Here is a 12,634-nt window from a genome sequence, read left to right as displayed (position 1 = left end):
CACAGCCTGCTTCACACCACAGCCTGCTCACACCACAGCCTGCTCCATACCACAGCCTGCTCCACACCACAGCCTGCTCACACCACAGCCTGCTCCATACCCACAGCCTGCTCACACCACAGCCTGCTCCATACCCACAGCCTGCTCCACACCACAGCCTGCTCCATACCACAGCCTGCTCCACACCCACAGCCTGCTCCACACCACATCCTGCTTCACACCCACAGCCTGCTCCACACCAACAGCCTGCTTCACACCACAGCCTGCTCTATTCCACAGCCTGCTCCACACCACAGCCTGCTCCACACCACAGCCTGCTCCACACCACAGCCTGCTCCACACCACAGCCTGCTCCACACCCACAGCCTGCTCCACACCCACAGCCTGCTCCACACCCACAGCCTGCTCCACACCCATAGCCTGCTTCACACTATAGTCTGCTTCACACCACAGCCTTATCCACACCACAGCCTGATTCACACCACAGCCTGTTTCACACCACAGCCTGCTCTATACCACAGCCTGCTTCACACCCCCAGCCTGTTTCACACCCACAGCCTGTTCCATACCCACAGCCTGCTCCACATCCAGAGCCTGCTCTACATCCAGAGCCTGCTCCATACCACAGCCTGCTTCACACCCACAGTCTGCTTCACACCACAGCCTGCTCCATACCCATAGCCTGCTCCTCACCATATTCTCTAATTGCCTTCCTTTTCATCCCTTCTTCCCCCACACGAGTACATGTTTAACAATGCCTCTAATTTTGGTAAAATTAGGATGCCTTTTTTTTTTTTTTAATAAATAAACAGTATTTTATAGTATTCACTTTTCTGGAAGAAGAGAGATTAGGATGTCAATTCTCCCAAAGGTGGTGCTGCCTGTGGACATCTGCAGCACAGCAGGCAGTGGTCCTCAGGATCTGGCCAGCCCAGAGACGGCGAGGGTGGCAGGGATGTTCTGTGTCAAGCTTGTCTCTTGCCCGTGTCAACCACGTAGCCTTCACTTTGGGCTTGGGAAAGCAGAACTAGCTGCCTTCATTGGTGCGTACCTTGGGGGCAGAAAGGGAAGGTTAAGTCAAGTATTGAGCTGGAATGAGACCTTGTCATAAGACTGACCCTGGAGACATTTCTCTGCCCTTTCATTTCCTGACTTGTGTTGTGTTAGTCTGTGTGATGAAGGGAGCACATGACAGGCACGGAAGGTGGATGTCTCCAGGCTGTGCTTTTGGTCTGGCTTCCGCTGTGGTGTAGCTGAAAGGACGGGGGCCTTGGCTGTCTTCTCTACTAATGCTTTGGTCTGTCTTGGACAGGTTTTCTTGATTCTTCTTGAGGTTTTAGCCACCTGTGAATTGGGAATAAAAATACAGGGTTTTGAGGAGAATGTGCCCATGTCTGACTTGTCACCTGAGTAACTAGGGGCCAGGCACTGCAGGTTGACAAAGGGGCCTTCTACTTTGTCAGTGGGTTGGTTTTATAACTGTTTGAAGTGTTTGGGCAGCACATTTTGTAGGGCGCTGTGGGCTTCCCCTCCTGAGTGGAGGCTGAATGGATGGAGGTGACTGCCAGTTCTCCCACAGCAGGCCCAGCTGCTAGGAGAGCTGTGTTGCTTTTGAGCTGACAGTGTGCAGCAGACAGAGCCGTACCTGATCACCTTTGCTTCCATGTACTGTCTGTACTAGCTGCCTGTAGGGAGGAGGAGCCCTATAGAGCACAGGTGCTCTTTACTGACATAGTGCTGTGCGCAGTGGACAGTGAGCTGGGGTTGTTGGTAGTCTAAAGAGGGTAACTCCCATCCAGTGCTCTCTGAGCACTCAGAGTGCCTGTTGAATATTTCAGCAGAGGACCTTAGGGTTCAGGTCATTCAGCTTGGAGGGAGAGTCTTAAATCTCAGATCATCATCATTAAATTCAGATTCAAATTTGGGGACAAGAATGGCTGTACTTAGGTGATGCCACTGCTTGCTAGCTCTCTTGCTGTTGGTGCAGTTGGATGAGTTGGCGCAGGTGCTATGGAATCTGTCTTCCCTGTAGTTTGTAGGCAGTTCTTAGAGACTACTTGAGCGTCCTGTTGTCACCAGCATTAAGAACCCAGAGCTGGCCCTTGCATGATCCTGTCTGCCTCACACATGGGCACACATATGCACAGAGCAACCTTTGTGTGTTGGTGTCTTCCTGTGTGCTCGGTGCTCTCAGGTGTCCTGTGAGTGTCAGTGTGTTGTCCTGTTGGCTGCTTCTGCCATAGTTAGGGTGGCTGCACTCTGGTGCCAGACAAAGCGATTGCCTAGCTGCTGTGTGGTTGGGAGGGTGAGGGTGGGTGCCTCTCTTCTTGGCTGTCACCTTGCTGCTTTACTGACCTGTCCTTCTTAACCCTTCCTCCACATCTGAAAGGAGATATTAGTGAGGGGCATATGCTTCACTGGTGGGTGAGGTCACTTGGGCAGGGCCATTCTGATGCAGCCACAGTGGTGAAATGGCTTTGTGGTGGATGTGCCCCACTGGTGGTTGGCAGGGTGGGCTAAACCCTCATCCTACAGCTCTCTAGGGAGTGTATTCCCTGCCATGTAGATTCCAGTTCCTTAAGGAGAGCTTGGTTGCCTTTGGGGAGGATGGGCACTTCCCAGGCCTGTGCTGTCTGTGAAGTAGCAATGGGCAAGCTTGGGCAGGCTCTAAGAAGCAGCGAGCCTGCAGGGTTTGCAAAGCATGATAAATATTCAGGAGAGCTAGTGCATTTAATCTTGTCATGTTAAAAATATTGAAATCTCAGCAGACTTAAGTTCTTTATTTGATATACATCAGGGCTTTCTCATTAAGAGTATTTTTCTGAAATTGTCAGTTATAGGAGGAGAATTATTCTTCCAGCAGCTTGATAATACCCTGATTATTAAATTTAAATTGTTTTAGTGGAAGGAGGCAAAACCAGAAGACCTTATGGATTCAAAACTTAGATGTGTGTTTGAATTGCCAGCAGAAAACGCTAAACCAGTAAGTATGTCTCTAGTTCCCAGTAATCGAATGTTGCAAGCTGGTGCTTCTGTGCATGCCATCGCCTGTGAAACAGAGATCCGAGCTGGCAAATTATTTTCCTTCCTCTAACGTATGAAGGAAAAAATAAGCTGAAGTCAACAGATCGACTGCGTTATACGGTCAGCCTTGGGAAAGACTTGTGGAGAACGGCCACCCAAGAGCAACCTGTTGGCTCCTGAGGTCATGAGTTCTAGAGAGCCTTTGCTTGGCAAAGTGGGGAGACCAACATGGAATAATTTGCTCTTTCTCATGGTGCTTAGACAGGTGGTGAAGTCCCCGAGTCAGTGCGCTCCCTTGGCTCCTGCTCCCCACTGACTACTTCAGTGCCAGGTCCGCCCTAAGAGGAGATTCTCTTGGCTTCAGTGCTGGTGGCTTTTGCATCCTGTGCTTTGTGGGATATCCAGCATTGAGCACCCACTTCTTAGACACTAGCAGTACCCCCACGTTTTCATGGTGATTGTTGTGTGCCGCCCACTGCCCCATTGTGAGACCCTGTGTCCCATACTTCCCTGTCTGCCCTGTCTTTCCCTGTGCTGACTTCATCTGGGCCCTCACTGGAACAGTAGAAGACAGGTGGCATCTTAAATACTGATGTGCACTTCCTTCCAACCGGCCAGAGTTTTTAAATTTACTTTTTAAATTTGTGTTAAAAAGTAAAAGCCTTGCATGGTTTGCAGACCCCTGCCAGTGATGGAGGAGCTGGGAAGGGGAAGTGCTCTGTTGTGATTGGTCAGCACTGCCTGTTTTCTTCTGCTCTGCCATCAGCTACTGTCACCCTGATCCTTCGAGTGGAGAAAGAACAGCATCCTGTTCCGGGAAAGTTAACTCAGAAGCAGGGAGATGAGGATGCTGACCCCAGCCCCATGATGAGTGGGGCTCAGGCCTGGGCTCTCCCTTCTGTGGGAAGTGAAGGGAGTTGGAGCTAGATGCTTGATTTTCAGATTGTTACACAGACCCCCAGGCTACCATTCTGAGTACTCCTAGCCCTGCTTCCACTGGCCAGCTCATCCTCCAAGAGGGTACCATGACCTGTTTTATGCAGGGGTACACAGGAGCATGTGACCTCCCCAGACAGAGGTGTGGCTGACTCAGAGCTAGCTGGTCCTCATCCCAGGTGGTCTTTGTATAGCACTCTCTGGATCCCCCGCATCCCACCTCCACCCCCACCCCCAGAGGCCTGGGAGGCTCAGCTCTCCTGCAGAGGTAATTTGCAGCTGATAATTCCTGAGCTTGCACAATTGCAGTATGCTAATTTTTGCATGGCAGGAATTTGATAGTGCAATATGCACAGCCCTTTTTCTCCTCCTTGAAGTATTAGCCTTAGCCCAACTTCATTATTTGCCCTTATTCATAATTTCTAGGGCCCGGTAGCTTTAGATTATCAAGATATTAGATAAAGTCATGCATTTAAAAAATAAATGTGACATTTTACCGTGTGGATGGAACGCTGCCTCATGTACTGTGTACTGAGAACTGCTTTGCATAAAATCCTTTCTTACATAGTTGGTGACCCTTGGGCTTTCATTTATTTCTGAACAGCATGATGTAGAAATAAATAAAATTATACCTACAAGTGCATCCAAGACAGAAGCACCGGTGGCTGCTAAGTCCCTGCCGTCGTCCCTTGATGACACCGAAGTGAAGAAGGTGATGGAGGAGTGCAGGCGGTTGCAGGGGGAGGTGCAGAGGCTGCGGGAGGAGGGCCGACAACTCAAGGTAAGGCCCTTGCTGCCCTCGTGAGTGAGTGGTGCTTGCTTTCTCTCCCCAGGGGGTTCCTGAAAGGGTGTTTGAACCACACCTGCTAAACGGTTTTTCACTTGAGGAACCAAACCCAGCCCCGCTCCCATTGGTCTGTCTGGCCCTGCTGCAGCCTGTCCCTCAGGTGACCTTACTTGGAGGCCATCTCCTGCTTGTCCTGTCCTGTTCTGATGTGGGCACAGGAGTCTTAGGAAGTCTTAAATGCGCCCGGCAGTGGGAGCTTCTCAGGCTGCTCTTGTGCTGAGAAGAAAGCACAGTACTGGCCCAGTAGGGAGGTGGAGGCACAAAGGAGAAACCAGGGCTGCAGCTTGGGGCACCTGGCTAGGCACTGGGGAGGCCAGAGCAGGCTCGGCCTAGCAGCTCACTTTGCTGCCCACACGGTTTTCATAGTCTTGTCCACTCCAGGCCCATTTCTCAGGCTTGTTTGTTGACCGTCTCTCTGACTGACTTGTGGCTCAAACCCTGTGGATCTGTCTGTCTTGGATGTGGATAGACCTGAACATCTGATTATAGGAGCTTTTGTTACAGCTTCAACTTTGAGGCCTATTTGTTCTTAATCTTGATGATGCCAGCCAAGCATGTAATAGGTTTCCCCTCTTTGCCGGCTGTGGCGGCAGATGCACACATAACGCACTCGTAAGCCGACTCCCCTGCATCCCGGCTCTGAGGCAGATGTCGGAGGATGGCAGTGGAGAAGTGGCCTCAGCATCTTCCTTTGCAGAAGCTTCTCTCTGAGTGAGACTCTCCTCAGAAATAGAGTTCTGCACCATTTACGGTGATCTATAGGTTGGGTTAGCTTCAATGTAAACCCAATAAAATAAATGCTGGGTTTTGCTGTGCCCATTTTTTGTAAAGTTAATCGAACGCTGCAGCTCATCCATCACTGTGCTGTGGCGCTGGCCTTGCCGTGAGCACAGTATCTCTAAAATAATACCAGAGCCATCTTGACGGGGGATGCTTTATCCTGCCACACATGGCTTCTTGTTTAGTGAGATCTGTGTGCCAGGCCTTGCAGGTTTAGCTATGAGCAGGCTGCTCTGGGGAGCTCCCCGTTAGTGGGGCTGAGGGAGCGATGAGACAGTGATGGTTACAGCCCATGTCCTTAGTGGGACCATAGAGAGCTGCAGATCATGGGAAGACTGCCCTTGGTACTTGGCAGATAAGAAGGAAGCCGAGGAAAAGGGTGGAGAGTGTCAGCTCTGTGCGAGACCTCAGAATGGAGTAGCCTGCCCCTGCCCCTGCCCCTGCCCCTGCCCCTGCCCCTGCCCCTGCCCCTGCCCCTGCGCAGTAGTGAGACTTGGGAAGGGGATTGGAGGAACCTACAGATCCTTCAGGCGAGGGGTAGAAATCAGATAAACATCTTTCCTTACCTAACCTGGGGGTGTGGTGGGTGTGGCCTGGTGACTCTCTTTGGAAGCAAGAGAAGGAAGCCATGAGTTAGTTAGAAGGTATTTGTGCTGGGCAAATGAAGGTTTTCTTTTCACCAACTGTGGTAGCGGTCGCACATAGTATGTGTTTCAAATTCGAAGGGCTATTAGATTCAGCAGTCTACCTAGGTCTCTCACCAGGCTTATGCAGGTTCCCACTGAATAGTTGGCTGTGGTTTGTGTCTTGGGAAGTACCTGGAATTTCAGGCAGAGATGAGTTGATTGGACAAACTTGTAGGTTCAGGACAGGACCAGAGGTCAGATCTGGAGGTAGGCAGAGAAGAGGCCAAAACATGGCCAAAGAGCCTGTGCTGCAACCCCAGCTCCCACCAAGAGCTTTTCTTGTAGTTCACGGGAAGCTGAGGGTGCACTCCAACTTGGTGTTAGGAGAGATCCAGCAGCTCTGGTAGGAGGAACACTGAGGGGCCTGGCAGCGGCTTCTCTGTAGGCTTCCGTGTGCCTTTGCGTTGTGGCTGGATCATATCTGCCAAGCCATGATCTGCTTTTGAAATATGCACTTATCCCCCTAGGAAGAAGACGGGCTTCGGGTGAGGAAGGCGCTGCAGAGCAACAGCCCCATGGCAGCTCTGGCTGCCCCCGGCAAGGAGGATGGCCTCAGCGCCCGGCTGCTGGCTCTGGTGGTCTTGTTCTTCATTGTTGGCGTCATTATAGGGAAGATTGCCTTGTAGAGGCCGCATGCGAAGGAGGGCAGATTGGATTGATGGATCTACCGCATCATGGGATCTAAATTTATCATAACCATGCGTAAAAAGAAATTAATGTATGATGACATCTCACAGGTCTTGCCTTTAAATACCCCTCCCCATGCACACACAAATGCACACACAAATATAGCATAATATAATGATCTTTTAGGAAGTTAAAAATGTATAGTAAATGGACGGGGGAAGAATGGTCTGTTACTGAGGGACGCCGTGATTTCCACAGTGGCTTATTGTAGCTGTCACATTAAACTCGGGTAGGCCTTGGCACATGTTCCTAGTCACCTCTCTTAAAGCAGAAGCTCTTTCTCACATGTTGGGGCTGGCCTTTGGGAGCAGGAGTCCTGTGAGGTGGGGTGTGCTGTCCCCTCCACAGCCACCTTGTGCTGACTAGTCTCACCCAGGTGGCTTCCCCAGGCCTGCTGTTCTGTCCAAGTCATCGGCTCCTCAGGCATGCAGAGCTACAGAAGCCAAAACACCTTGCATGGTGGCCACATCTTGGGTACTTGTAGGTCATGAGTGAGAGACACGAGTCTCTGTGTTCTGCTCTCTTAAAGGGACCAAACTCAGTCTGTTGGTTCGTGTAGTGACACTGAGCTGTTACCAGAGATGTGTGCTGCACATCTGGCTTACTCAGTGTGTTCCATCTCGTGTGTCCCACTCTGCTGTCGCCGAGTGCAGGCAGTGCTGCGGCCTGCACCTCACCTGTGCTGGGAGTACCATGGAGTACCATACCAGTGAGGGCGTTGCCGCTGGTGGCACCGTGGCTCCCGGTCTCTGGAGGTCCAAGGGATGGGGAGAGTCTGAGTCAGGAGACAGCTGCCAGGAAGTGTTTTGTTGTGGATCAGTGACAACTGTCCCGAAGAGGGACACTCTTTGTAGTGACAGTCAGCTCTGGGTTACCCAGTCTTCTAGATTGTTCTCTCCTCACTCTCCGCTACGGCTCATTCTTCTAGAACATAGGCCAGGTCTGACCTGCCCGTTTCCGGATGAATGAGTCAGGCTGCCCGAGGGTGCAGGGTGTGGAGCTGGGGAGGAGAGCGCCTCAGCAAATCCATCTGCTGGTAATGAAGAGTCTGGACTGTGAATTAATTTCATGCCCTAAAAGACCAATCCAGTTCTGCTCAACTCTATGTAGCATCTTAAAAGAAGAAATTAAAATAAAGTCCCAAATTAAGAGTTCTTTTGTCATTTTGTCACATTTGCTGTGTGTGGGATTATTGTTATTAATCATCGTTAGCATGCCATGGAAGGTTGATTTTAAAATGAGCTCTATCAGTGGGAAGCACATGTTTAATGATTTGACTATACACACATCTGTGTACACACGCACACACACACACACACACACACACATTACTATTTTATTATTATATTTTTAGTTGGCTTCAGCTAACAGTACAGAAAATAAAACTCCTGCTGTCTCAGGCCCGCTGTCCTTTCTCTTTTGTGACCTTGGCCCTCAGTGACAGGCTTGGGTCTGACAGGACAAGGCCATCTAAAGGAAGACTGGCCTGGATCCCCCAAGCCACACTGCTGCTGTACATGACTGGCCAGCTGGCGCTTTGAGATGGTGAGATGGGGTCTGGGTGGCCGGAGTATGTGGCTTCCTCTCTCTGAGTGACCCCAGGTGTTCTCAAGAAATGCTCAGGAGCTGTGATCATCCCACTCACCAGTGCATTTCCGTGTACTTGAGAAAGGGAGGGTTGAACCGAGAGGTCTGGCCTGCCCCCCCCCCCCTCCCCATCTTTCCACAGTAGCCTGAGGTTTGTCAGTCGACTCGTTGCTAGTAATCCTTTGGCAGCTTCTGGCCCTTCCTGGTTTTGAGAGCAGAGTAACTCAGGGCCTCCACCAGTACCTGATGGGGTCATCTAGTTCTGTGACACCAGAGCCAAGGTTTGCAAGTGTTCTTACAGGACGGCCATGTGTGCTAGAAAAAAATCTTCAGAGGCACAGCCAGATGTCGAGAGTAAAGCTTGTCTGGAAGCTGCCACGGTGGGGCCTTGGAAGGTGATTGTTTGCGTGCTGTGAGAGTGTGTTTAGCTGGCCGGAGATTGTGGGCACTCTTGCTGCAGGGGCGGCAACAAGTCTCAAGATGCACAGATGTCCGTCCTTTCTGCAGCCCTTGGAAGCCTTTTCTTGGAGAGACGAGGACTGTCTGGGCATGGTAGTTCGTGGGGCCTGACTGAGGAGAGGATGGAAACTAGGCAGCACGGTAATTCTCCAGGTCAACCCATCAGTAAAGAACGTGCTGGAAGAGAGAGGTGTCTGATGGGAGAGTGCTTTTACATTTGGAGCCCTGAAGAGAGGTGTGTGCATTTGGGGTGTCTTTTTTGAAATTTTCAGAGAAAAAAAAGCAAAACAAAATTGAGTAAGGCAAAAAGGAGGTGATTGTGGCTCTCCAGAGAGCAGAGTCAGATGTTTTGGACGGTGTAAAGCTGAGACCCTGTGGGATGGCAGTCGTGAAGCAGCCTGGGCAGGCCTGGTGGGTGTCCTGGCTTTGGGAACACCAGTCACAGTGCTCACAGAGGGACTCAGTAGCAGAGTCCCATCAATTCCTATTGATTGGATTTCTAAGTTGATCATTTCAGCTTGGAATGGTACAGAGCACCTCTTAAAGACAGCAGGCACTATTATCTGTCGGGGTGAGGCTCTGGCTTTCATTTTTTTCTCCTCCTACTTTGCATGTTTTCCCTCTCTGGTCTTTTAAACTGCTGGCAGCAGCAGTAATAAATACTGATAAAATCAAAATTGATTTTTACCAGTGGACAGTTTATGCCTAGAGAGACGGCTTATACCTACATAACACAGCAAGGGGAATGAAGAACCTCCAGTGAGCCGTGAAAACCGAACCGCTTTCAAACAAATCCTAGGAACAGCATTGCCGTGTGAAGATAGCAGTGCCCAGCCTGCAGGCTGTGTTGAGTCAGACAGAACCGAACGGAGGAGTGAGAGCTCCGAGCTAAATGGCCCTTCAGATTAATTTGAAAACAAACCCTGTTTTCAAATTACATGTGCACGTGTATGTTTGTGTGTAGCATATGTGCTGTGTGTAGTAGCTTGACAGTTCCCAAATGGTGCCTCTTATTTTTTGCACACAAATCTTGGTGTTTTCAAACTCAGAGTCCATGCCAAAATGCAGTGTCATTTGGCATTTCCAGTTCCTCAGAATAACTGGCCCAAGTGCAGATTTCTGGTTACGGTTTGCAAAATCCTTGTAAGGGAGAGACCGGAACACAGAGAGAGCTGGTTCTGTGACTTAGGTCATCCTGTATACCGGAGTGACATTCTGCTTTCCAAACCTTCTTCAGTATAAGAGGCCAGTGTTCCTTTGCTTGCAGTGATAGCCATGTCTCCTTTGGAGCCTGTCCACTGTGATGGAAGGGACGAGTAAAACTTTGCGTAACTGGAAGGCACCAGCCTCATCCTAATTACACTTGACCGTGTTTGATGTTACTGAGAGGGAATGCTTTTCAGAGCCAACCAAAAATGCAATTGTGTAGATGGATGGGTGCCGTTTGCAGCACAACGAGGCTCTGCCATCATTCTCTGAGAACACAAAGGGCAGCGCTGAGATCATGGCCCACCGGCTCCCTCAGGGTTCCTTGGCCTGATTGGATGTGGAGAAGGCCTTTCCCCTCCCCAGATGGAGCCTCCTGTGATAGGAACCTTTCTCAACGCCATGCTGGCTGCAGAGCACCTTCATAGAACCTCATGCCAGGCTCGGTCCTACACACAGAGACGCGAAAGCTCAGTGTATTAAGCTGGGCAACCTTTTGGTTTAGAGCTAAATGAGTCCCAGCCTGCGTGTGCAGCCTGCATGTACTTGCTAAGACACTGCTTGCTGGAGATCTGGGGATCAGGAAGGGTTCAAGGAGGAGAGAGGTATTTGCTGCCCTGTACCTCAGCTCACCAGCACTGTCTTGTCTGTCACTTTGACCCAGCCAGTGTTTCCAGGCTGAGCTGGGAGAGCCAGGGCTCTGGCATGGCCCGAGCACATCCCACATTTTGGATACATGTGGCTGTTTCCACTTCTCTCACTGCCCGTGTGCCTGGGGAATAACTGGGAGCTTTAGAAAGAAAATTACCACTGTGTCTCGGTGAGGTAAGGTTGCTTTATCTGGAGGCTCCTTATAACTTGTAAATTAAATGTGAATGAGAGAAGTTCATTAAAATTGGCATTATAGAAGTGGCCTATTGAGGTTTGAAAGCAGCTGAGATCGTGTCTGGGCTCTCTCTGAACCTGTGGAGAAATACATGAGCCAGTGACAGGCGACTGTTACAGAAGCGTCAGGTGCATCGCTGCCCTCTGCCTGGCTCCCAGCCACCTGATGGCCGCTGCATGCTCAGAGCTTGAGGATCAGCCACCGGGAGTATTGACTATTTGGGGTGCCTGAGGGAACCAGACCCCTAAGGAAGGGGGTGAGAGCCATTTCCACAGCAGCACGCTGGTAGTTGTCAGCCCAGTTCATTTATTCCCCTTACAGAGGTACACATGAACAACCTTAGAGGCACAGCACACACCAACATCTGAGTATTATGTTAAGAGATCTGGGGAAGGTGGAGGAAAGGTGGTTTCGATGAATGTAACAATTTCCTTAGATTTTTTTCCTTTCCTTAATGGGATTAATTTATTAGAATATATGTGCATTCGCTCTTCAGAAGAGGAAGGAAAACTAGCAACAGAAACAGCCATTATCCAACTTGCCGTAGATATTTGCAGTTATGACACCTTGGAATGTTGCCACGGTGTGGGTTACACTGATGAAAAGATGTCAGTGGGAAGAAGCACAGCTGTGGGGCACCAGGGCTGCCGCCACACAAATGCTGATGTTTATTCTGAACCGGGAAGCATTGATCCTGTAACAATGCCCTATTACAGTTGCTGTATTGCAGCGAGGGGCTGATGCGGGTTTAATCATCTCGCTAATGGATGCTCTGCCTTGCATTCCCGCTTGCATTCCCGCCTGCATCCTGATGAGCCCCAGGAGCTGGCAGGGCCATTGCACAGTGGAGCTGCAGCCACAGTTCCGTGTCCCTGATGCTCAAAAGCCACGTCTGGTCAAAATAAAACAGATTACACGTTACTTTCCACCTCCCTCCAGAAAGCACCGTCTACGGGAGACAAATCAGATCTTTTAACACAATCCCATTAAGGCTCTGTGCTAACAAGAATGCAGAGCTCACATGATTTACAAAGATGATGAATTAGCACGCGCGTTCCACACATCGACTCGCCATTTCCCCCCTTTAAGGCTCCATCTTTTTTATGGACGGGCTGCCTGCATTCCCATTTCTTTGCTTTTTAGAAGTAAACTAAATTCGGCTGCTAGCCCTTTAGTGCGGCATTTATTTAAGAGAAAAAAAAAAAAGCCTTCCCATCTAGTCTGAGATGGCGTCAAAGGTCAGAATTTATTGTCTGTGATGCTGAAACCATGTGCACAAAACTGTCTTCTGTTCACGACCCATCTGGCAGATGTTTCTAAAGCGCTCTCTCTATTTTCCACACTGGATGAAGTGCTGAGGAAGGAATCTGTAGGAGTCATTTGGCATGTGTATCGCTGGTAAGCGGCCTACGTGTGGTGAGCTGCGCTCTTAGGTAGAAAAATGCAAGATGCAACGGGCTTATTTTTGTGGCTAACGTACCTTTTGTTGTTGTTCTGTTTTGTTTGTTTTGTTTTAATAAAATATATGAACTGCTG

At 50.0% G+C, this 12,634-nt stretch overlaps 1 protein-coding gene across 1 annotated transcript in view; it reads left to right on the top strand.

Moving 5' to 3' along the window:
• Vapb (VAMP associated protein B and C) overlaps positions 1 to 12,634 on the top strand; it is a 42,217-nt gene extending 29,583 nt beyond the window's left edge. The window contains exons 4-6 of the mRNA XM_005362797.2: positions 2,903 to 2,983; positions 4,565 to 4,741; positions 6,741 to 12,634. Coding sequence (XP_005362854.1) covers positions 2,903 to 2,983; positions 4,565 to 4,741; positions 6,741 to 6,899 — 417 coding nt within the window. The 3' untranslated portion in view covers positions 6,900 to 12,634. The remainder of the gene's footprint in view (positions 1 to 2,902; positions 2,984 to 4,564; positions 4,742 to 6,740) is intronic.

The sequence above is a fragment of the Microtus ochrogaster genome, linkage group LG8 (assembly GCF_000317375.1).
Source record: "Microtus ochrogaster isolate Prairie Vole_2 linkage group LG8, MicOch1.0, whole genome shotgun sequence".
NCBI classification, from domain to species: domain Eukaryota; kingdom Metazoa; phylum Chordata; class Mammalia; order Rodentia; family Cricetidae; genus Microtus; species Microtus ochrogaster.
This window is presented reverse-complemented; position numbering and strand designations above follow the sequence as displayed.